The sequence below is a fragment of the Zea mays genome, chromosome 2 (genome assembly GCF_902167145.1).
Source record: "Zea mays cultivar B73 chromosome 2, Zm-B73-REFERENCE-NAM-5.0, whole genome shotgun sequence".
NCBI classification, from domain to species: Eukaryota; Viridiplantae; Streptophyta; class Magnoliopsida; order Poales; family Poaceae; genus Zea; species Zea mays.
The window spans coordinates 152,054,197-152,080,279 of NC_050097.1; the positions used below are offsets into that span (position 1 = coordinate 152,054,197).

The 26,083-nt window shown below is 44.9% G+C and overlaps 1 protein-coding gene across 3 annotated transcripts; it reads right to left on the bottom strand.

Moving 5' to 3' along the window:
- Positions 1-3,664: 3,664 nt before the first annotated feature.
- LOC103647119 (heterogeneous nuclear ribonucleoprotein Q) lies at positions 3,665-12,589 on the bottom strand. Of its 3 annotated transcripts, none has more exons than XM_008671678.3 (9): positions 12,168-12,589; positions 8,372-8,794; positions 8,186-8,293; positions 7,342-7,482; positions 7,091-7,264; positions 6,799-7,003; positions 6,479-6,708; positions 4,281-4,360; positions 3,665-4,094 (listed from the first exon to the last, which is right to left on the bottom strand). In XM_008671678.3, exons 2-9 carry the CDS (start codon positions 8,765-8,767, stop codon positions 3,908-3,910), a joined length of 1,521 nt encoding a protein of 506 aa, XP_008669900.1. In that variant the 5' UTR covers positions 8,768-8,794; positions 12,168-12,589; the 3' UTR covers positions 3,665-3,907. The 3 variants fall into 3 exon arrangements, with proteins under 3 accessions (XP_008669900.1, XP_020404010.1, XP_020404011.1); XM_020548421.2 differs by having other exon boundaries at positions 8,372-9,071; positions 12,168-12,588; XM_020548422.2 differs by lacking the exon at positions 12,168-12,589 and adding an exon at positions 10,247-10,390.
- Positions 12,590-26,083: the final 13,494 nt, after the last annotated feature.

Genomic DNA, 26,083 nt, shown 5'->3' on the forward strand with positions numbered 1-26,083 from the left:
TCGATCACGCCTCGCCCGAGCCTAGCCTCGGACAAGGGCAGCCAACCCCGGAGTATCTCCGCCTCGCCCGAGGCCCCCCTCCAGCGGCGAACATGTTTTCCGGCTCGCCCGAGGCCCTGTCTTCGCCAAGAAGCAACCTTGACCAAATCGCTGCACCGACCGACCAAATCGCAGGAGCATTTAATGCAAAGGTGGCCTGACGCCTTTATCCTGACGCGCGCCCCTCAGCCGACAGAGCCGAAGTGACTGCCGTCACTTCGCCGCTCCACTGACCGGTCTGACAGAAAGACAGCGCCGCCTGCGCCGCTCCGACTGCGGTGCCACTTGACAGAGTGAGGCTGACAGGCAGTCAGGCCCGGCCGCAGGCACCATAGGAAGCTCCGCTCCGCCCATCCCAGGGCTCGGACTCGGGCTAAGCCCCGGAAGACGGCGAACTCCGCTCCGCCCGACCCAGGGCTCGGACTCGGGCTAAGCCCCGGAAGACGACGAACTCTGCTCCGCCCGACCTAGGGCTCGGACTCGGGCTAAGCCCCGGAAGACGGCGAACTCCGCTCCGCCCGACCTAGGGCTCGGACTCGGGCTAAGCCCCGGAAGACGGCGAACTCCGTTCCGCCCGAACCAGGGCTCGGACTTAGGCTCAGCCCCAGAAGACGACGAATTCCGCTCCGCCCGACCCAGGGCTCGGACTTGGGCTCAGCCCTGGCCTCAGCCAACGGCCTCCGCCTCGCCCGACCTAGGGGCTCGGACTCGACCTCGGCCACGGAAGACGGACTCGACCTCGACCTCGACCTCGGAGGAGCCTCCACATCGCCCAACCTAGGGCGCGGGTCGACCACGTCAACGGGAGGCGCCATCATTACCCTACTCCAAGCTGACTCAGGCTACGGGGAACAAGACCGGCGTCCCATCTGGCTCGCTCCGCCAGATAGGCAATGATGGCGTCCCGCACGCTCCCTGACGATGGCGGCTCTCGGCCCCCTTACGGAAGCAAGAGGACGTCAGCAAGGACTCGACAGCCCCGACAGCTGTCCCTCCGCCAGGCTCCAGCGCTCCTCCGACGGCCACGACATCACACAAACTGGGCGCCAAAATCTCTCCGGCCGCCACGATGGCGTGTACTTAGGGCGCTAGCTCTCCTCCGCTAGACACGTAGCACTCTGCTACACCCCCCATTGTACACCTGGATCCTCTCCTTACACCTATAAAAGGAAGGACCAGGGCCCTCTTAGAGAGGGTTGGCCGCGCGGGGACGAGGACGAGACAGGCGCTCGCGTGAGGCCGCTCGCTCCCTCTCCCGTGTGGACGCTTGTAACCCCCTACTGCAAGCGCACCCGACCTGGGCGCGGGCCGAACACGAAGGCCGCGGGATTCCCACCTCTCTCACGCCTGTCTCCGGCCACCTCACTTCCCCCCTTCGCGCTCGGCCTCGCGTCGACCCATCTGGGATGGGGCACGCGGCGACATTCACTCGTCGGCTTAGGGACCCCCCGGTTTCGAAACGCCGACAAACGTCATACAACAAGTTAAAAATATGTGTTAATGAAATGTAGGTATAAATAAGATGAGTTATCTAGTTGCAGTAACTAATAAGGGAAAATTGAATAACGCCTTCATGGTAGACAGAAAATAATACATGTAGGATATTATGTTGTAGATTGTAACCTTTTGGGTGGTGATTTAAATGTATATGTTGGACCTTTTCCTTTGTCATCAAGTATTGCGTCATGTTGTACATGTAGAAGTCATTCATAAAGAAGTGGGAAAAAGGTAATGCTATTTGTTAATTGTCTATGAAACCGTAGCATGACATGGGATGTTGATGTAGCAGGCACAACTGCGAAATCTGTAATGCCTGTGTCAATTAGCTATAGGTATTGAAAGACAAGCAGGCAGGCAGAAAGGAAGCAATAACATTCTATTGAACAATTGAATTTGAACACAATGTTTGAATATGTACAAAAGATAGTTTAGAGTTAGTAACAACAGATGTTATCATTCGTCATAAGAATAAATTTTGTTACAATCTAGTATGGAACAATGTGATGTTGTAATTTCCTTCAATTTGATTGTACCAGTATTATTTGTTATATGAAATGTGCATATGGAGTAACTGACCATGTGCAGAATGAAGTGAATTCAGTTTAGCTAGAAGAGCATAATGTGGCAGGTTAGTAAAACGAAGAAGATTGTACTTAAGGACATATGTGTCTACTATGAGAGATGCATTTGGGAAAAAGTTGTGGTGTAATTTGGTAAGAAACAATATAGTATTGTACTTTTGTTGCATTCAGTTGTGTTAGTATTATTTGTTATAAGAAATGTGTATATGGAATAATTGATTGTGTGAATTATTGGTCACTTGTTTTTGATTGCTAGATGACATAAAAAACAAGGCAACACAAGTTAGAAGATTACAACCTTCTCCCCTTAATTACTCTTTCTTCAAAGGATAATTTAAGGAGAGAAGATAGGAAGTGAGGACAAATATGTAATGGATAGCATAAGAAAAGAATAAACGAAGGGTGAAACATACAACTCATCTTTATGCCTTGATCATTGTCATTTCATCCTTGTCAATTTAACATATGATTACAAGCATACTTTCGACTTTACACGAGAAATGACTCGAAGTTACTTTGGAGGCTGAGTTAAACGAAGCTATAGGCCATTGAAAGGTGAATTGTGCACCAGAGAAAAAAAGAAATTTAGGGCCGCGACACTCAGCAAAGAGTCGTTGGCACTCGGGTCATTTCGGGGCTAGCTTCGCCACTATGTACATATTTGTATTTTCCCTTCTATAATTGTATTTCCCCTTCCATATTTACAATCTCTTGTACTTCTATATATTCGGGTCTAGATCCCTCGTAATAAATGTCTTATTTCTATCAGACGACACCTTAGTACCCTTAAACCAGATCTTGTTGCTTGATTCTGCCCTTTGTTTTACATGCCTAATTTTGTGGATTTGGATCCATATAAAACTGTGGTCGAGCATTGAGTTAATGGTCTAAGAAGCTCACTGATTTTACCTTTTACAGATTCTGCTTAATCACGAAATCGTAGTTTGATCAGTTCTGGTCCCTTGTTTGTTTTAATATATCTGGAGTAATAGACCTGTGGACTGTGATAGATATGAGTATTATATATAGTTTGGGTTAGTTTATAAATCTCATCGACTTTACCTAGACCACTATGACGAAGATAGTAAACACAATATAATTAGCTAGTGGAAAATAATAAACCCTACATAATAAGCATGCATGATCCGTAGAAACAATATAATCCAGAATGCGAAAATACAAAAACAAATCTGCCTTGGACGGCCACCACCTGGCCTGGCAGACGGCAATACCGCATGCAAGATGCCCCACCGAAGCCTGCGAGCACAATAAACAGTTAACTTAAAAAAACAAGACCACACTCCCTCTATTATATTAAAAGGAGACCGAAACAATAGTCCTGACCGAGAAAATCTCCAAATCTTAAACCCCATCACTAACGGCCCATCGAGCTAGTACTACTCAAAAGTCCTTAACCACTAAGCTCAGGCCCTTTCGGTTAACCAAACAACTGCTCTCTACATCTGGGCCCATCAGAGCTGGCTAGCTTCGGCCTGCCTCTCCAGATGAAATCAATACAGGCAGCAAATCAAGCAGGCCCTATGTGGAGTCCAGCCAAGAGCACAGCATAGTTTTTATTCTTCAAGCTTGACTAAGGTAATACCTCAGTTCACGAATATTCGACACCCGTTGACTTTTTTTCAAAAACTTTGTCTTATTCAATTCAAACCACCGTTTCCAGCATGGTAAATAAATAATTCAAACCACCGTTTCCAGCATGGTACTGCGACGAATGTGCTAACTGCTCGGTTCTAACTTCTAACTGCTAATCAGCGGCATTGCAATCATCAATACGGACGGTGCCGGCCCCTGCGGCTGTTGTTGCTGTTACTACCATGGTCATCTCCCCTCTGCCGCTTTCCGCCGGAAGAGCTGGATCCGCCACCACCGCTGCCACTACCACCGAATCGACGACCACCTTGCTGTGGCAGAGGTGAAGTCGCATGCACAGGCTGCTGCCCCGCGGCCTGTGGTCTGCCAAACACCAAGGAAAATATGAGTTGGCATGGAAGCATCAATGCAGCAGTTGACTGCCCTTAAGGATCCAAGGTACAAGAAACAAAAACTAGACTGCAGTGCTCTGCATGGATAACCATCTAAATTTCACCACTATTGTGACCATAAAAAAAATCAATAGAAGAATAGATCAAAACTACTTACACGTATACAAGACGGCCATCTGGTAGGACCATTGGGATCATTGTTGAGCCGGGAGGAGCACCTGGAGCATACACCATTGGCTGCACAAATACAAATAATGCCAAAAAAATACACAACAGTTAGAGCTAGTTTGGGAACCTCATTTTCCCATGGGATTTCCATTTTCCCAAGGGAATTTAGTTCATTTTCACTTGGGAAAATAGAAATCCCTTGGAAAAATGGAGTTCCCAAATTAGCTCTGTTATGGTCGATAGATCGATGAGAGATTAGAGAGGGGTATCGATGGGCAGGAATGTCGGCCGGGGGCCTCTGTCCACGGCCGAGCAAGAGGAGGGTTTATCCCTTCTAATTCTTGCCTACTTTATTTCTCATCCATTGATTACATAAATAGGCAAGCTGGCTGCCCCTATCTAGCTAGAGATCCTTATCTCCTTAAAACTCTCCTAAAAACTCTCAACAAACTACTAACTAATAACCTTCCTAGATAAATCTCAACCAATCTCCTAAATAATCTCAACTAATCTTTTAATCTTATCTCTAACTATCCTTATCTAATCCCCTTGGAGAGCCCATAGCTGCTACTACCGCAGCCCCTCTGTGGCCTCCTTAGGCCCTGACACTACACCCCTCCTGGACAAGCAGCTTGTCCTCGAGCTGCAGCATAACGGGTGCTCAAAGACCAGTCTACTTACCCAAAACCAGACACATACAAGACAAGCCTTTTACATCTCGACTTATCTTATTATTCTGAATCTAAATTTTTTTTTGACCCCATAAGATAAGGCGGACACCCTCTGCGCATTGGACTTGCACGTGTGCAACCACCTGGATCCCATGGACGCCATCTAGACGAAAGGGGAGCACATGGATGGACACCTGGAATAGGTTGCAACAATAACCAGCGGAGGCGCCCTCGTGGCGGCCGGTAGCGGAATGTGGTGGCGCTAAATAGTGCGCCCTTGCTGATGACGAGGGGAGTGCCTTGCTTACCGCCGCTGCCGTAGAGTTGAAGTTCGTCGCCCGCGGGACACGTACCATGCTCGCGCTTGGAGATAGTGGCCGGTGCCGCTGCTGATGGCCGTCCGACAGGGCGAGGTCGCGCCCCCGTGTCGAGGTCAACCGTCACCAAGGCTACCTCGAGTATCTGCTGGCGCATCTCCCGCACTCTCCGTCGTGCAAGGAAGCCACGAGCAGCAGCTTGTATGCCCACAGCCACCGACGTCTAGAGCCGTGCGAACAACGCCAGCTGGTGCTACTCATGTTGCACTACTACCTTGATTTGCATCAGCCCTTGCTAACCTTTTGGAGCGTGGCTTGCATCTTTGCGAGATCAACCCTTATGTTGGTCCACAAGTCCCCCATCGATGGAGCTCGTGATTGCTGAGTCGTGGCTGCCCCTAGCGGCGTCGCCCATGGGGACGGAGAAGCCATCAACGAAGATGATGTGACGAAATTTGGCGTTGTCCCTGGAGATGGGCACGCCGGCGTCCAGAATGTGGTGACAAAATTGGCAGGCGATGCTGCCCATGGAGATGGGGATGTCGGTTGCCAGGATGGAGTGACGAAGGTGGCATACATCGCAGCCCATGGAGATGGGGATGTCAGTTGCCAGGACGGCGTGACAAAGGTGACATGCGGCGCAGTCCATGGAGATGGGGACGTCGGTTGCCAGGATGACGCCGCGAAATTGGCAGCAGAAGCCATAGGATCAGATCGAACCCCAAGCTAGCCGATACCAGATGTTATGGTCGCTAGATCGATGAGGGATTAGAGAGGGGTATCGATGGGCAGGAACGTCGGCCGGGGGCCTCTGCCCACGGCCGAGCAAGAGGAGGGTTTCTCCCTTCTAATTCTTGCCTACTTTATTTCTCATCTATTGATTACATAAATAGGCCAGCTGGCTACCCCTATCTAGCTAGAGATCCTTATCTCCTTAAAACTCTCCTAAAAACTCTCAACAAACTACTAACTAATAACCTTCCTAGATAATCTCAACTAATCTCCTAAATAATCTCAACTAATCTTTTAATCTTATCTCTAACTATCCTTATCTAATCCCCTTGGAGGGCCCATGGCTGCTGCTACCGCAGCCCCTCCATGGGCCTTCTTAGGCCCTGACAAGCCCTTAGTAGGATATAACCCCTTGTAAATGTTTTTCCTCATGCATTAGCCACTGCATATCAGAAGATGACATGTACCTGTGCAGCACGAGCGGAAAGCACACCATAAGCACCTGCCAGTCCATTTCCAAGGGGGTTATTATAAGCATCTGCCAATCCCTTTCCACGTGGATTATAAGCTCCCACCAGTCCATATCCAAGTGGGGCATAACTTGGGAGTAACGGGCCTCCTTTTGCAGTAGGTGTTGATACAGTACTATCCTTCTTATCAGCAGGAGGTTTCGCAAGTGAACAATCCAGCAGCTGACCTGTTGGTGGCAAGAAATGACCTTTCAGGTATATGAAGGATGATATAAAAATTGGCTATCTGCAGAAGGATGTTAGAGAAGGAAACTCACCATCGAGTTCATATCTCTCAGTGTTCTTCAGAGCCTTCATAGCCATGTACCGCTCCTTAAAATGAACAAAACCGTACCGATTTTCATGCCCAGATTTTGCAGGTGGAACAACAACTTTTGTAATTTCTCCAACATGCTCAAACAGCTTTTTCAGCTGCTCTTGAGTAACAGTCTTGGGGAGGTTTTTGACATATAGAGATTTAACCTAAAGACAAATACGCACATCCATATAAAGTAACATAATACAAGAAACATAAAAGGTAGCATTGTGTCATGTAGTGCTCAAAGGAACCTGTGCAGTAGATGTAGCTTCATTGGCATTCTTAGGATCTGCCCAGCTGACAGTAGGAGCATTCGTATCTAGTTTGAATTCTGGGGTAGACATCTTCTGCTTAGCATACTCTGCACATGCCTGGTTGTAGTATTCAATAAAGCCATAACCCTTATTGCGATCTAAGCCTGGCGCCTAAATACATTGAGAGTAAAACAACTGTAATGATGCACACTGAAGTTGTTGAACAAAATCGTAGTATCTATTCATACCTTCATGAGTTCAACTTTTAAAACTCCAGGACCAACTTCTTCCACTGCAGTTTTGAAATCATCATGTGTCCAGTCATGGGGTACATTCCCAATAAATAGCCTGTTCTTAGCCTGGGAGGGAGAAACTTTTATCTTCTTTCCCTGTGAAAAGAACAAAAACAATAGCGTCTAGTTAGTATTGAAGTGCAAAGATATACAAATTAATCAGGTGTCACAAAGAACCAGGAAGTACTACAATGTACTCATGTTCTTGGGTAGCAAAACTAGGTCTGGACAATATAGACACCACCACCAAAGATTTTAGTCCCAAGCAAGCTGGGCTAGGTTTAGCTAAAATAGAATCGAAAATATTTTAGAAAGATCCCTTGATAAAGGAAAACATAATCTTCAACCACCCTCAGTTCTGGTTACTGGAGCATACCTGAACACAGGGGTTTGCAACAGTCACGAGGTATTGTATTTTAAACTTGGCAGTGGAACTGCTGCAAACTTTTTAAAATATTAAGAGGATGCAAGTGTAAATTACATAACTTCGTACTTTGCTAATTCTCAAACTGATTCCAAGGCCCTGCATTTTAAATTCAATATTGTTGCAAATCTGTTTAGGAAATTGCAAGAGAATCTTAGTGTAATAATATAACCTCAACAAACCTAAACATAAAATATATAAAAACCCGAATTTCAACTTAGTTTCCTTATTCTATCTTGGAAAGATATGTGCTATCAAATACTTGTTTTATCACATATACCCATTTTTTGTAAAAAAAACAATATAAACAAACACAACAAATCACTGGCATGGAATAACTTGAAGATCAACTCTTGAGTTCAAGTGAAAAGAAACCTTTAGGTCTTTATTGCTCAAATTTTGGATGGCCTTTAAGGCCATCGCTTTAGTTCTGAAATTAATAAAAGCATAAGTCCTGTTATCCCCCTTTCCTCGCATTCGCACCTGCAGAAAAAAATGGGACTCTAAATTTGCAGATAAAAGAAATGCAAAAGCTAAACCAGAGAAAGATGCAGTACTTACTTCCACAACTTCTCCAACAGATTCAAATAGTTGTTTGAGATCTTCAGAAGATACATCAGAAGATATGCCCCCAACATAAACTTCAGCTCCATGAGGAGGAAGAGCAAGAAGCTCAGCATGCTTCTCTTTTTCATTCTCAACCTTCCCATCAGCATCCACCATTTTACTTTCATCATTAGCATCAATTTCATGCACACCTTCCATTTCTTCATCCTCCTCATCCTCATCCTCCTCCTCCTCCTCCTCTACCTCTTCATACTCAACCTCCTCCTCAATTTCTTCATACTCAACTTCTTCCTCGTCATCTACCTCATCAGGATCATCAAACTCCAATTGGTCTTGTTTGACCAATTCAACTGATTTGGTTGGAGCAGCATTTCCTGTTCTCCTTGGCATCTTCCAAAGCTCAAAGTTCCAAGGAAACTTTGGAAAGAGCACAGGAACCAACAATATTGGGGGAAGCAAAGTGATAATGTATGGATGGAAAGAAAACAACAGAAACAGCTAGAACAAAAGATATATAATAATCTCAAACTGAATCCAGCCATGGGTATCCAAATGGAACCTCAAAGCAGGTGACTGTTAAGGGACAAATGCAGAGATAGAAGAATGCTCAGATGGACAGCGTGGAAGGTTTTCAAGAATATGATAGCACCGTCAACAAGAGTATGCAAAAGATGACAATCAAAGAAGATGCTATCTGAAGTACAATTGAACGGGTTGGTGCAATCACAAGGTATCAACATCCATTAATTGAATGGAAGGGAATAGAAAAGGGAGCAGGGAAAACAAAATAAAAATTAGAGAACAATATACATGTGTGAATCTTTAAAATAAAACCTGAATAGTAATGACTAAACATGAAAGAAAAGGTCACTCTATGGAGACATAATATAACAGGAAAATAACTTCATACAGCTGCAAGCTTGGCCCTAACATGAAAAAACATTAACTTGTTACCAGGTAGTTATTGTCTTAAAAATTTAATTACATGCATTCTGAAATAACTCATATTTGTACTTATTGTATCAAAATTGCAATTCCATGCATTCTGAAATAACTCATGTTTTACCAATAAGTAATTAAATATAGTAGTCCTCGATTCATATTATATTATGAACAGAAAACCTCAATTACCATGGCAGCATACAGTGTCCAAACTCTAGACTATTGTTGCTCCGCAGATAGAGCTGAAAGTTTAATTGTGTGATTATATCTAAACTATCTTGTCCATATACGTTAAAATCAATCTTATCGTTGCATAGAACAGAAGACAGGATCACAGGAATGATGAATTTATGGTATCCACCAGCAGATTACAATGGCATTGGCATTCTACAGGTATCAAGCTGGACCAAATATAGTTTTGATGAAAAACAGGATAGTTTTTTTGTAGTGACACAACCGAAAAATAATGTTGGTCAATGGAAGAGGGATATCTGGTCCGATATCCTAAAATTTTTTCAATTACGTAGGGAAGGGGTAGCAGGCCCAGCCCACCAGCCAGTCCATATATCCTACTTACGTACACAAACAAAAATAATTCAGGCAACTGTGGTTTTGGCAGGACAAGTTTGTGGTCGACGGGGGAAAAGTGAATCAATCCACTTTAGGGTTTCACAGTCGAGTAATCTAGTCACGGTTCTTAAAGCGGTAAGGCGAGACAAGGCGTTAGATCACCGCCTGGACCAAGGTTTTAAAGTCGGCTAGTCGACTCTAGTTGCCTAAGCACCGATAAGGTGACTAATCGCGATTAGTCGTCGATTAGCTCGATTAGTCGAGCCTAGTCGTCCTATAGTCGTCCATCTATAACAGGACCATATATATAACAGTATACTAGATTGCAAAAGGACAGAAGACTAGAGGAGGGATTACCAGAAGTGCTCATCTCTGTTTGAGCCTTTGAGGTCTGAACAGAGCAGGAGGGAGTGGAGGATGGTCTGAACTCTGAACAGAGCAGAAGGAAGCCTGGAGCAGAGATTGCCGCACCCTGGATGCTGGAGCAGGGACAGCTGCACGCTGGAGCAGGGACAGGTCACAGGTCGAAGCAGAGATGAGGGCGACGGGCCGGCAGTAGATGAGGGCGGCAGCGCTCAGCAGTCAGCAGTCCAGCTCCAACAAGCAGATGAGGGCGGCGGCGCTCGGCAGTCCAGCTCCAGCAAGCAGATGAGGGTGGCGGCGCTCAGAGCAGTCCAGCAACCAAATGAAGGCGGCGGCGCTCAGCTCCAGCTAGGGCAAAAGACTGTATAAGGGGCTAAGGGCAGCGACGCTCAGTTTCAGCTCCCATGATGGGCCGGCCCAAATGGAAAAGAGCAGATACCTGCTTCATCTGCTGGAGCCCAAAACAGAGAACCTAGTCGGACACAACCCTAATCGGACGACTAATCGCCGACTAATCGCGATTAGTCGGACGACTAGGTTTCTAGTCGCCCTAATCGCGTCGGTAGCCCTAATCGCCCTTACAGCAGCGATAAGTCCGACTAATCGCGATTAGTCGGACGACTTTAAAACCATGGCCTGGACACCTAGGCGACGCCTAAGGCAAGCAAGGTGGCGCCTTATCTATCTAAGAACCAGCGAGACAGCAGCACGGAGAGGAAGAAAAAGAAAAAGAAAAGAAAATAAAGAAGGGAAGGGGTAGCAGGCCCAGCCCACCAGCCAGTCGATATATCCCCCTGTTACCCTCCTTGCCCCGGCGATTCAGCTGCCATCACTCGCAATGGAGCCGCCGCTGCCCCCGATTTGATTCGCCGTTGTCGCTCTGATTCAACGCCGCCCCTTCCCCTCCCTCTTGCTGGTTCTTCGCTAGGTGCCTGGACGCCTAGGCGTCGCCTTTAAAACAGTGAATCTAGTAAATGCTAAAGAGCCACTGCCAGCCCTAACTGCTCCTGCTCCAACACAGCATGGTCATGCAAGAATAAAGACAGGAAGGAAGAGTATTGGAAGCTTTTACCGGGGGCCTGATGCCACAACCAGGATTTGAATCTTTTTTTTTGTGAGCGAATCTACAATCTAGGGTAAAGGAAGAATAAATGGAAGCTTTGACCAGGGACTTGATCGCACAACTAGGATTTTAATGTAGACAACATATCTGGTGCACATGAAAGTTTGGTGCACATGGTGCACATATTCAATCAGCACCACTCATTTTAGATCTAACGTCTCTAGTTGTTTGGTATATTTTGCTAAGGACACCCTTCGACGTGGTAGGGTGTAGTGGTGGAAGGTGTTATTTGTAAATTGCAATGATCAATCAGAGACGTTAGATCTAAGATGAATAGTGATGATTTAATATGTGCACTAAACTTTCATGTGCACCAGATATGTCCTCTTTAATGTAGGGTAGTCCTACCCAATTCTACCATATGCGGCCCAGTATAATTCCATATTCACAATTGAGTATACAAGTACAATATTTTGCAATTTGGAATAATCGAAATTCAAGATTCGGTATTAAAGCATTTGATATTTATATTGATCAGAAGCACGATATTTTTCCACTATTGTTTCTGCATACCTCACCTCACAACCAACAGTAGCATAAAATGACATTGTAAGGATCTCAATTGACACGGTATGTTTCCACTATTGATTCTGCATACCTCAACTCTCAACAAACAATAGCATAAAATGACATTGTAAGGATCTCAATTGAAGTATTAAATGATGTATCTGATCATGGAAGTATGGCACCGTAGCTGAGTATCAATATGTGTAGCAATCTAGGCTGTCTAGCAGATATTTAGAAGAATTTAAGAATTGAGAGAGAATCCAGAGCGGTCTAATTGGAACTCACCAGCTACGGCTTGTGCGCGGCTGCAGTCCTGCAGATTGAAGAACAATTGTGCGTGCTGTGGTCCTGCGGACTGAAGAAGTGCAGTGTATCAGGTATTCAGGTCCGAGGTTGCCGGTGCGGCTCGAGGCGCCGCGGTCGGATAGGAGAATCTACAGGCGGCGGCGGATCCGGCCTGGCCGAAACCCTAGCAGGGTGCGGCGGCGGGCGGACGGACGGACGGCGGTTGCGGTGGGGGTGGACCGTTGGACACGGGATACCTAGAGTACGCAGGGGCGGAACCGTCGGCGGCGTGGGTAGTGGGCGTGGGCGTGGGCGTGGGCGTGGGCGTGGGCGTGGCGAGCGGAGAGCCGGAGACCCCAGGCGCGACCGCTGAGTGGAGAGAGGCACGCAACGCGACGACCGCACATGACTATTGGGGCCTAGTTGGAGCCAGCTTCTTGTGGGCCTTAAGAGAAAACAGTGGGCCAAATCTAGGATAGTCCTAGTCCATCGGGTGTTTTGTTGTTTGGTTTAGACCTCGAGAAAGCTGTCTGGCGTGGGCAGCACTTCGAGCGTTCAAATTTAACTAGACGTGCCTTGCAACGGAAATATATAACACCAGTATACTACGATAACTTATATATATAATGTGTATTATATCGTTATAAGAAAATGTTTCATACTCAATTTTTTATTCTGACCATACATAAATTTTGTTATTTATAATCTATCTGTTTCACCACTACATTGCAATCATCAGTATCATGCAGACTTCGATATATGTCACGATTTGTATGGTCTCATTATTAGAAAGCACGTTCCACACATACCGGAAGAAATTCACTCGTACATCGTTAGTCATCAGACACGTACAACCATACGCTTTTGCTTAAACAAAAAGACAAGTGTGTGTTTGCGAAGAGAATTAAAGACAAGCCGGCACAAAAGCTACCCCAACGGTGGCGAGAATGATGAACTGGTCATTGTTGTCGGTCCTCCTCTGCGTCATCTCTGGCGCCAAGATGACGCCACAGTCCTCGATATAGTAGTCGTCGAACGCGCGCGACATACCGAGTACTGGTGACTCTTGGCTGGGTTGTAAAACGAAGTGCACCCCGGGCTCATCAGCAAGGTAGTACCCCTGGCCGTTGCACCACCGGATGCGCTACTCCTCTACATACATCGTGTTCGAGGACACTCATACAACGTCAGCAACGACCATCGTCTTAGCGCACAAGAATTCATGGCCAGTCAGTAGCGACTTACGTGGCAGGTTGGGCTTCAGGTGGACGATGAGCTGGACGACGTGATGGCGTCGTCGTCGAATGCGGTGCCCAGAATAACCCGAGAGTCGCCGACGTTGGCGACGACCATGAGGTCCCCCTGCTTGACGATGGACAGCGCGGAGCAACCGCTCTGCACCACGTCTAAGTGGCGGCTGCGCCGGAGCTTGTCGTACATAGCGCCACATGCGGCCACGTAGGACTGTTTCTAGAGGTCGAACTGGCAGTCGCCAAGTTTCTTCTTGTCGTCGATGAGCGGCCCCAACGCGAGTGCCTCCTGCTAATGGTGTTTGTTCGGGGTTTTCAAGTAAGAAACATGGATTCATGTTTGGCGTTGGTTTATAAAAATGACTCACAAGTCAGATCCATGGAAAAAATATTATGAATAATAAATGTCACGCATGCAAAAAAAGGAATTTAAGTTGAAAACGTTATTCAAACAAAAGAAATTGCATGCAAGGCTCTTCTTTAAATACTACTCCCTCCATCCAAAAATATAATTCAAGAATCTCAGTGATACTGTATTTTTTTAAATTTTAGCTAGGCGTCGGCTATACGAGGGAATGGGAATGGGCTTTGCGGAGAGGGGGAATGAGAATGATAGATATAGAATGGTGGCAGAACATGGGAATAGACTGTGCGTGGGGATGAGGGAATCAGAAAGGCAGAACACGGAATGGACAGAACAGGGAATGCCAGAACGCGGAATGGCAGACTACTATTGCAGCCTTAATAAGTAGTAGAGATTTAAGCCCATAGGATTACTATTGTTTTCATTTGTACTTGAGTAAAGAGTATATAATACAAAAACTGATTTCTATTTATACTTGAGTATAAGTATATAACACAAAGATATGGGCAGGGGCCTTGCCACAAATGATATAGACAATAGACAACCATCAGATAATTGTTTCTCTGCTAACAGTGTTACACACGAGTCCAAAATATACTATTTGGAAGGTAGAATTGGTAAAATGCAGGGATAGGAAAAATAGAGGGATAGAGTTGCATGGCATTTGCAATCCTATAGGAAATTTTCTAGAAGGTTAGACTTCATGTTAGAAACCCTACAAAATCTCACTACAATATGTTATTCCATAGGAATTTTATAGGATTTCCTTCAAAAATCCTTTACTTTTCCTTTTCTTTGTTCCAAAGTGTGACGGAACCTCCCAAGTAATTAGGCCCACCTACAGTGTCCTTGTCCAACGGACTTCAGACAACCCTGTAGGTGCCCCTGAACTACTTGACAAGTTCGGTATCTTCTTTCTTACCTTTCCAGGAACGTTTCACCCGTCTTGCAGACATTACAAATCATCAGAGATAAAGAATTGCGGAAGCGATTACATAACTTACATTTATTTAAAAAGTAAGATCAGGTTGTTTATTACAGACCAGAAATATAAAACGAGTGCTGAGTAGTATTATTACACATACCAAGGGAGGTAAAAACTCCTCCCGATAGTTTTAAACAAAAGTTCTATATGGAGGACCAAGTCCTCCCGTACTTCAGTCTTGTTTCTCCTCCTTAGGAACCACCTTGGTATAGAAGCAACAGAAATCTGCTACTTCCTCACCTAAAAACAACGAAGGGATAAACCCTGAGTATGGAATTACTCAGCAAGTCTTACCCGACTAAGGAAAAGACTCTCAAGGGTACGCTGGCTTAAGGGAGTCAAGGTAAGGCTTTTCAATAATCAAAGACTCTGTTTTGCAGAAATGCTTACTAAGTGGATCCTTAAAATCCAATTTTATTTGTCAAGTTAAGTACAATTACCTGCAACTAGAGTTCTTTCTACCCTAGTTCAATCACTGGTCCTGCACTAGCCAATTTCTTAACAAAAACCCATCATCTTTAGTGGAATGCTACGTGTAAGTCAGTGACCAAGTCTTCATAACCGCGAAGGTACGACGATCCGAATCGATTATACTCAGCTGAGGATCTCCAATCACACGACATATGTAGCACTTAACCCTTGCATATGTCAACCCGCCACCGGGTTTCTTAAGACTAGATCAGGTTCACGCAAACCGAGAGCACAGATACACCACCGTCCAGCCTCTTGCCACGGAGGGTACACGCTACTCTCGCCACCGCTCCACGCCCATTTCGTGTTATCTTATTCTGGCCTTAGTCCGCCCGAGGCAAAGCTTACCCATGACGAGGCATGTGACCAGTTAAAGGGTCCTCGGTCAGCAGGCCTACATCGACAAGGTCCTTAATCGACTCAGACGGAGACACTACACCGAGACCCTCTTTCTCGTGCAAGTCACCCGCCCGGTCTCAGCTTAATCTTTTCAACCCAAAAACTTGGTACCTGGCAGAGGTACATCTTTTCCGATGTTGAATCCATCACGGTCGTGATGGATTCACCATCAAGTTTTATTTTTGAAAACAACCCTCCCACTTTGCCAAACATCTTTTGTAAAACAAAACCTTTTGTTTTTCTAGAGCAATACTAAGCATAGTAAAACCTTTTTGTAAAAACAGGGTTTCAAGGAAGGTAATCAAGTTCAAGGAGGGTAATGCAAGAATTGTTTTATCAATCAACTCCTATCACCTAATGCAGCAAGCAAGTGAGAAAGATTTTAAAAACATCAAGGGAGGTGACAAATGCACCGGGGCTTGCCTTCGTTCGTAGGTGAGTCTGGCTCGGATCCACAAATATCAAAGTAGAAGCAGTTTCCTGCCTGAGAATCCGAGGGTGGTGGTGTCTTTTCTTCAGTGACGTCCACTTCTTCTTCACATTCTAACATAACCATATATATACATATATAAGAATGAATGCCATGTAATGCTCATGAGAGTGCGAAGATAATAAAGATTTATTATCTAAGTCTTGAATACAACTTTCCTTCACGGAACTCCGAGAACTTAGGGTTTCCGGAGTCAGTAAAGGAGTTCAAAGGGCAGGGGGGTTTTAGGTTCTAAGTATCAAACAAGGTCCAAATCAACACAAATTCTACCCAAGGCTTCTAAATAATGTATAGAGCTTATGTAAAAAGTTTGAGCAATTTTGGGATTATTACCTATTTTCTAAAAATCCAGAACTAAGACTTTAAACTACTTAAAATGCCTTAAAATTCCTTATTTCCTCTAAAAATCATATAACTATTTTTATTAAATTCTAGGGAAAATAAGAAGTCTAGGAAAATTGGTCTCATATTTTTAGGATTTTTCTGTAATTTTCTACATTTGTTGGAGTTCTGCTGGAAAAAGAAAAAGATAAAGATTGAACAGTCCTGGGCCGATTTCAGCCCAGGCAGCCCAACTACCGCAGAAACACGTCCACGCGCGCGCGCCCGCGGCAACTTTGCACAGAGGCCCTCGGTTTATTAACTAAATCGAAGTAGGTTTGTTTACTGTTCCTCTGTGCCACTGACAAATTGCAGAAATGCCCTCCATCTTCTATCTCTTCTCCGCGAATGCCCCTAACCACGGCGCGCACGCAGATCATCCCTGACGTGGTCCGTACCGGCCATGGCCGGCGACGACTGCATGGGAGCACACGTTCCCGCCAAACCATGGTCTATTAGAGCAAATGGACGCCACCATGAGCTTCACAAGCATGCAGAGGCATGGAAACAATACTTTAATTGGATAGGAACTCACCAGAGTGGCCCAGCCACGGGCGGGCTGTTCTTTGCGATGCGGCGGACCAATTTGGGGGAAAACGGCGTCGCGGCGGCTCTGGGTGAAATTGGGGGTGGAGATTGAGGCTATACGGCCGTAAGAGGCTGTGTTTTCATTGTGCGCAATCAATTTGGGCGAAGATGGAGAGGACAATGCGAATTTAACTTCGACTGAGCTTCACTGGTGGAGATGAAAGCACCTCGCCGTGGCTCCTTGCTCAATTTATAGGCACGGTGGTCCGGTGATTGATTCACGGCCACGAGGTGGGCTGTTAGCGCATGTCGACCACGTAAGAATGAAGCACAGTAAGAGAGATCGACGTATGGCGACAGCGCGGCGAACTGCGCTGAGTCACGGCGGCCGCCGGTGAGTAACTCCGGCCGAGCTCAGGAGATGGTGCCACGTACGAGTTACCCCTTTTCCCGGCGTTATCCATCCTTCACCGTGCACGAATCCGGGCGACGATCAATCGGCGGCGAGCTGAGCTGGCGTTCTGATCCACCCAAAACACTGTACCATGACACATCTTCTTCAGTCGCCTGAACCGGCCACGATCCAACCCAATTTTCTCTGGATTCTTGTTAGCAACAGAGCGATCTCTCTTAATAAAATTTGTTCACTAAACACCAGTCTACAAACTTACTATAGGATTCTTGGGTCAAAACTGAACGGATTCAAAGATATAGCGTGTCTAAATTGGCTCCCTTCCACTGTAACCATTTTTATTTGGAGTTCAGTTTCAGTTTTCTGAAACAGTTCTGACAGAGCGACTTTGAGTAGATTTTTCTCCAATTTTTGTATAACAACAGCAGGAGATGTCTGCATCAAAGTTGCTCTCCTATAATAGGTTTACAAAATTTATGTGGTGGCCTAGGGCAAATTCTTACTGGTTTGGAATTTACACAGCTCCAAAGTTGAGCTTATAACCCTGATTTCAGACTTAGCATAGAACTCAAAGGAGGTCCATTTTGCAAATAAATCCAACACTTAGGGGTTGGCTTGTAAATTCACATATGAGTGACCCAATTGACTTAAGATACCTATTTAACTTGGTTTTTGCACTTTAGTCCAAAAGTGGACTAATTTTGCACATAGGTCCCTAGGGTTTGGTTTTAGGGTTTTCCAGGGTTCCAATTAGGGTTTTAGGTATCCCAGGGGTATAAATGTGATTCAACTTTATTTTTGGGAACATTTTATGACTATTCCCCTAAGGCTTTTAGGTTTTCTCAACTTGGGTTAAGTTTTAGCCCTTTAATCCCTGTTTAGGGTTAAGTTCCCTATCCAGGGTCCTATTTGCAAAGTACTATAACAATACAACTTGTTTGAATTTTTACCTAGTGAATGCACTCTAGGTGTGTCAAACATATGCAATGCCAATGCTTATGATGCCATGCTCAAGTTTTAGTTACAGTAACACCAGGGGTGTTACATCCTTCCCCCCATAAAAGAATCTCGTCCCGAGATTAAAAGTCCTAGGGTAAGTAATGGAAAAGGAAACGCGGCATACTTTTATTTCCTTATTTCTGGTACAAGGCAGGGGTGGTTTGGGGAATTTACTCCTTTATTACAACAGCTATACATATGCTTTACAAATTACAAGAGGCTAAAAAACCTGGGAAATTCTTATCTAAAAAGTCTTGAGTTTCCCATGTAGCCTCTTCTTCAGAATGTTGGTTCCACTGTATCTTATAGAACTTGAGAGTTTTTCTTCGGGTAACCCTGTCCTTTTGATCCAAGACTCGAATAGGGTGCTCGGAATATGTCAAGTCCGGTTCAAGGATAACATCTGTTACTTCAATGGTTTGATCGGGAACCCGAAGACACTTCTTCAATTGTGACACATGGAACACATTATGTATAGCAGACAAAGTTTCGGGGAGCTGCAGTCGATACGCCACTGGTCCACATTGCTCAAGTACCGGGAATGGACCAATGTACCTAGGTGCAAGCTTCCCTTTAACCCTGAAACGCGATACTCCCTTCATTGGTGAAACCTTCAGGTAGACATAGTCCCCTTCATGAAAATATAAGGGCATTCGTCGTTTGTCTGCATAACCCTTCTGATGAGCTTGTGCTTTCTTCATATTGTGAATAATTTTCTGAACCTTTTTCTCGGCCTCTTTCACCATATCAGGCCTAAAGAAGTACCTTTCCCCAGGTTCAGACCAATTTAGCGGAGTACGACATCGTCGTCCATATAAAGCTTCGAAGGGTGCCATCTTGATACTTTCTTGATAGCTATTATTATATGAAAACTCCGCCAAAGGCAAACATTCATCCCATTTCGGTGAGAAGTCCAGAACACATGCTCGCAACATATCTTCGAGTACTTGATTAATCCTCTCAGTCTGTCCACTGGTTTGTGGATGATAGGCCGAACTGTGGAGCAACTTAGTACCCAAGGATTTGTGAAGTGCTTCCCAAAACTTGGCTACAAATTGAGGTCCACGATCCGACACTATGGTCTTCGGAACACCATGCAGACTAATAATACGAGCAATGTACAATTGGGCATAGACAGTAACCGGGTGATCTGTCTTGACCGGCAGAAAGTGAGCAATCTTTGTAAGCCGATCAATTATAACCCAGATAGAATCATACCCTTTTGCAGTCCTGGGCAATCCCACGATAAAGTCCATACTTATGTCTTCCCATTTCCATGTCGGTATTGGTAGTGACTGTAATGGACCGGTAGCTTTCAAATGTATGGCTTTGACACGTCTGCAGGTGTCACATCTCGCCACATAGCGTGCAATTTCGATCTTCATCTTTGTCCACCAGTAATGTTGCTTCAAGTCTTGGTACATCTTAGTGCTTCCGGGATGAATAGAATAGCGGCTAAGATGTGCTTCATCAAGAATTTGCTGGCGGATCTCTTCATTCTTTGGCACCACTATGCGGTTATTAAACCATACAATGCCTTGATCATCTTCTTTGAAACATTTGGCTTTTCCAGCCCTTAACTTCTCACGAATGTGTTTCATACCCTCATTATCCTTTTGGGCATCAATTATCCTTTGCAAGAGGACTGACTCAAACTTTAGCTGATTCAAAGTTCCTTGTTGGACCATTCCCAGGTTTAGCTTCTCCATCTCTTGACATAAAGTGTTGTCAGAGGTCTTCACCGTAAGACAATGACAGGAAACCTTACGGCTTAGTGCATCTGCCACAACATTGGCTTTGCCTGGGTGATAATGAATTTCCAGTTCATAGTCCTTAATAAGCTCAAGCCATCGCCTCTGCCTCATATTCAATTCTGACTGGGTGAAGATATACTTCAAACTTTTATGATCTGTATAAATGTGACAGATATTTCCCAGCAGATAGTGACGCCAAATTTTTAGGGCATGAACCACAACAGCTAGCTCTAGATCATGAGTTGGGTAATGCTCCTCATGTCAGCGCAACTGCCTTGAAGCATATGCAATTACTCGGCCTTCTTGCATTAATACACAGCCGAGTCCACTGCCTGATGCATCACAATATACATCAAAAGGCTTGGTGATCCGGTTGAGCCAATACCGGAGCAGTTGTTAATAATGTCTTCAATTGTTCAAAGGCTTCATCACACTTCGAAGACCAATTGAATTTAACATCATTCTTCAATAAACTTGTGATTGGTTTCACAAGCTTAGAAAAGTCTGGTATAAATCTGCGGTAATATCCAGCCAGTCCAAGGAAACTTCGGACCTGATGAACAGTGGTCGGGGGTTTCCACTCCAAAATGTCCTTGACTTTGCTGGGGTCTACCGCAATCCCTCTAGCAGATAGAACATGTCCCAGAAATTGAATTTCCTCCAGCCAAAACGCGCATTTGCTGAACTTGGCATATAACTGATGTTCCCTCAGGCGCGTTAACACGATCCGTAAATGTTGGGCGTGCTCCTCTTCATTCTTGGAATATATCAAAATGTCATCAATGAAGACCACCACAAACTTGTCCAACTCGGGCATGAATACCGAGTTCATCAAATATGTGAAGTGGGTAGAGCATTTGTTAAGCCGAAAGACATTACCAGATATTCAAACAACCCATACCGCATAGTGAAGGCGGTCTTTGGTATATCTTCGGGCCGAATACGGATCTGATGATAGCCCGATCTGAGATCAATCTTTGAAAATACCCTTGCTCCAGTCAATTGATCAAATAGAATGTCAATCCTTGGAAGAGGGTACTTGTTTTTGATGGTGACCTCATTCAGGGGCCGATAATCCACACACATCCGTAAGGTTTGATCCTTCTTCTTGACGAATATGGCTGGACAACCCCATGGCGATGAGCTTGGCTGGATAAATCCTTTCTCCAGGAGATCTTGTAATTGAATTTTCAATTCTGCCAACTCATTAGGAGGCATACGGTACGATCTTCGAGAAATGGGAGCCGTACCGGGCTTTAACTCAATTACAAACTCTACATCCCATTCAGGTGGCAATCCCGGCAAATCCTCGGGAAAGACATCGGGAAACTCGCATACCACCGGGATATCCTTGATTTCCGGTACCATGACTTCATAAACTCTGCCAGTAGTTTTGTTTGGAATGGGGATAGGCAAAAGAATTTCTTCTTGATTATGACTCAACCTGATGGTTCTTTGATCAGTATTGAGTGTTGCTTTATGCTTGGCCAACCAATTCATACCCAAAATAACATCTATGTCTTGGCCTTTCAGGACGATCATATTAGTAGGAAAGTCCCGTCCGGCCAATGATACAGGCACTTGATAGGACACTTCTCTAGTAAAGATTTGTCCCCCAGGTGAGTGTATTTTAAATCCCTCTTTTGATTCATGGCATGCAATGTGATGTTGCTCCACAAATTTCTTGCTAATGAACGTATGCGAAGCACCAGAATCAAAAAGAATGACTGCAGGATGATTGGCCACGAGGAACATACCCATCATTACCGGCTCTCCGTCCGGTGTAGTGGCCACTTGTGTATAGTATACGCGTCCCGTCTTCTTGAAATTTTTGCCCTTAACATTTCCCTTGCTTTGAGATGAATTCCCCGATCCATGCTGATTATTCGACTGATGTTGCTTGGGATAGGGGCAATCTTTGATGAAATGCCCAGACTTGCCACAATTGAAACATCCGGTTGAAGAGCTGGGCAAAGCAGGGAATCGAGTGCCTGGGGCACCCGGCTGACCTGGGGCAGTAGGGGCATTATTGGGACGAATAATTATTGGCTGCTTGAAAGGGAAGGATGGTGCACGTGGATGATTCTGGTTAGAAGGCCGGAGAATAAACCGTTGCCTCTTTACCGGGCCCTGACTAGGCCTGTTTTCTCCACTCCCCTTGATCTTTCCAGAACTTGCATATTTCGCTTCTACTGCCAGTGCTGTACTGACAGCTCTTCCATAAGTCAAGTCAATGCAAGTAGCCATTTTTCTCTGCAGTCGATCATTTAATCCTCTCATAAAGCAATTTTTCTTTTTCAGATCAGTGTTCACCTGATCGATTGCATATTGTGATAGATGATTGAACTTATTGAGATACTGGTTAACAGTATCCCCTCCTTGTTTCAGCTTCATGAATTCTTCTTGCTTCATATGTAGAACACCTTCGGGTATATAATGCTCGCGGAAGGCCACTTTGAATTCTTCCCAGGTTATTTGATGATTGGCCGGTTGAACGGCCACAAAATTACCCCACCAAGTGCTGGCAGGTCCGCACAGTTGCTGGGCTGCGAATAAAGGCTTATGAATTTCTGAACAACGCAACAGTCCAAAATTTTGTTCAATCACTCAAAGCCATTCATCGGCTTCCAACGGATCTTCAGCTTTCACAAACAAGGGCGGACGTGTCTCCGAGAAGTCTAGATAAGAAGTTTCGCGGGGGCCCTGTTGATAGCCCCGCCCACCTTGCTGCTGGAACTGTTGGCCCGCCATTTCTCTCAGAAAGCGGGTATTATCAGCAGTTGCGTTCACTAAGGCGGCAATCGCCTCAGCCAGTGTGGGAGGAACAGGAGGTGGATTTGGTGTAGATTCCCTCCCCCGGGAGGTACCAGCTCCGTCCTGAGCTCGAGTCTTGGAAGGCATCTGTGGCAACAACATTTGAAAACAATATGATATGCCAAAGAAAGAGCCATCCATTTTACATTACCAAAAGTAATGTTACAGACTCAGACTCTTACAACAGGATACATTACCTAGTATACAATAGCACTACCTATTATACACTAGTACAACCTACAATACACTACACTACTTCTACTTCTATTACACCACTAGTCCTGCTTCCCATTGCTTTTGGCGGCCTCGTCGTCAGGTGTGGGAGACCATTCGTTGACCAGCCTCATGGAAGGAGGGGGCTGAAAAAGGTCTAACTCACCACCAAGCGCGTGTCCCGTAACATGCGAGGGTCCGACTTCCGATTCAACAGGGTGCACAGGTGCACTAGGGTGTAATTGCGAATATAGTACATGGACTTCCTCATGTAAAGTATTGCAATAGACCTGCAGGTTGTTGATAGCTGAGCTAAGTTCCTTGACTCTGGCTTGAGCCCTTGCTTCCTTAGCACAAGCCAGCAAACGGGACTGGACTGCCCAGTCGAGCGCCAAGTTTCGATCAGCAAGCTGATCCCGCATGTGGTGGATGTCTCTTCTTAATTCATTTATTCTCCATCCGCAACCCATATGTTGGTCCTGTGTTGCAATTCCGCTTGAAGTTGATTTACTCGTGCTTCAAGATCCCCTATTGGATCATTGCTCCCGCTGCTACTATCCTCATGCCGAGGGGCAAGTTGATGCCGGGGCACACCGATTGGTCCAGTTGACTTACGCGCCGTTTTCCTTGTGCGCGGCGGCATCTTTCTAAGGGGGTAAATTTTATTAGTATAATTCTTAGCATGATGCATGCGTAAGTACAGAATCAACCTTAGTTGATTCAACCTTCTTTACATTGCACTCTTCCTATCTGGTCTTTAAGATAGACTCTTCAGAATACTTAGGTAAGAAAGGAAGAGAGTTTCTAGGTAAGACTTTTAGAAAATCCTTTTGAAGATGCCTCATAATATCTGCAAAGAAGGGCTACGCTCTGATACCAGCTGTGACGGAACCTCCCAAGTAATTAGGCCCACCTACAGTTGTCCTTGTCCAACGGACTTCAGACAACCCTGTAGGTGCCCCTGAACTACTTGACAAGTTCGGTATCTTCTTTCTTACCTTTCCAGGAACGTTTCACCCGTCTTGCAGACATTACAAATCATCGGAGATAAAGAATTGCAGAGGCGATTACATAACTTACATTTATTTAAAAAGTAAGATCAGGTTGTTTATTACAGACCAGAAATATAAAACGAGTGCTGAGTAGTATTATTACACATACCAAGGGAGGTAAAAACTCCTCTCGATAGTTTTAAACAAAAGTTCTATATGGAGGACCAAGTCCTCCCGCACTTCAGTCTTGTTTCTCCTCCTTAGGAACCACCTTGGTACAGAAGCAACAGAAATCTGCTACTTCCTCACCTAAAAACAACGAAGGGATAAACCCTGAGTATGGAATTACTCAGCAAGTCTTACCCGACTAAGGAAAAGACTCTCAAGGGTATGCTGGCTTAAGGGAGTCAAGGTAAGGCTTTTCAATAATCAAAGACTCTGTTTTGCAGAAATGCTTACTAAAGTGGATCCTTAAAAATCCAATTTTATTTGTCAAGTTAAGTACAATTACCTGCAACTAGAGTTCTTTCTACCCTAGTTCAATCACTGGTCCTGCACTAGCCAATTTCTTAACAAAAACCCATCATCTTTAGTGGAATGCTACGTGTAAGTCAGTGACCAAGTCTTCATAACCGTGAAGGTACGACGATCCGAATCGATTATACTCAGCTGAGGATCTCCAATCACACGACATATGTAGCACTTAACCCTTGCATATGTCAACCCGCCACCGGGTTTCTTAAGACTAGATCAGGTTCACGCAAACCGAGAGCACAGATACACCACCGTCCAGCCTCTTGCCACGGAGGGTACACGCTACTCTCGCCACCGCTCCACGCCCATTTCGTGTTATCTTATTCTGGCCTTAGTCCGCCCGAGGCAAAGCTTACCCATGACGAGGCATGTGACCAGTTAAAGGGTCCTTGGTCAGCAGGCCTACATCGACAAGGTCCTTAATCGACTCAGACGGAGACACTACACCGAGACCCTCTTTCTCGTGCAAGTCACCCGCCCGGTCTCAGCTTAATCTTTTCAACCCAAAAACTTGGTACCTGGCAGAGGTACATCTTTTCCGATGTTGAATCCATCACGGCCGTGATGGATTCACCATCAAGTTTTATTTTTGAAAACAACCCTCCCACTTTGCCAAACATCTTTTGTAAAACAAAACCTTTTGTTTTTCTAGAGCAATACTAAGCATAGTAAAACCTTTTTGTAAAAATAGGGTTTCAAGGAAGGTAATCAAGTTCAAGGAGGGTAATGCAAGAATTGTTTTATCAATCAACTCCTATCACCTAATGCAGCAAGCAAGTGAGAAAGATTTTAAAAACATTAATGGAGGTGGCAAATGCACCGGGGCTTGCCTTCGTTCGTAGGTGAGTCTGGCTCGGATCCACAAATATCAAAGTAGAAGCAGTTTCCTGCCTGAGAATCCGAGGGTGGTGGTGTCTTTTCTTCAGTGACTTCCACTTCTTCTTCACGTTCTAACATAACCATATATATACATATATAAGAATGAATGCTATGTAATGCTCATGAGAGTGCGAAGATAATAAAGATTTATTATCTAAGTCTTGAATACAACTTTCCTTCATGGAACTCTGAGAACTTATGGTTTCCGGAGTCAGTAAAGGAGTTCAAAGGGCAGGGGGGTTTTAGGTTCTAAGCATCAAACAAGGTCCAAATCAACCCAAATTCTACCCAAGGCTTCTAAATAATGTATAGAGCTTATGTAAAAAGTTTGAGCAATTTTGGGATTATTACCTATTTTCTAAAAATCCAGAACTAAGACTTTAAACTACTTAAAATGCCTTAAAATTCCTTATTTCCTCTAAAAATCATATAACTATTTTTATTAAATTCT

Bases quoted from the DNA above. Each gene is read 5' to 3' on its own strand.
- LOC103647119 (XM_008671678.3), bottom strand. From the start codon at position 8,767: ATGCCAAGGAGAACAGGAAATGCTGCTCCAACCAAATCAGTTGAATTG. The intron at 7,265-7,341 runs GTATGAATAGAT...CAATGTATTTAG, and splicing joins TAAAAGTTGAACTCATGAAG to GCGCCAGGCTTAGATCGCAA. The intron at 7,004-7,090 runs GTTCCTTTGAGC...ATTTGTCTTTAG, and splicing joins AAGCTACATCTACTGCACAG to GTTAAATCTCTATATGTCAA.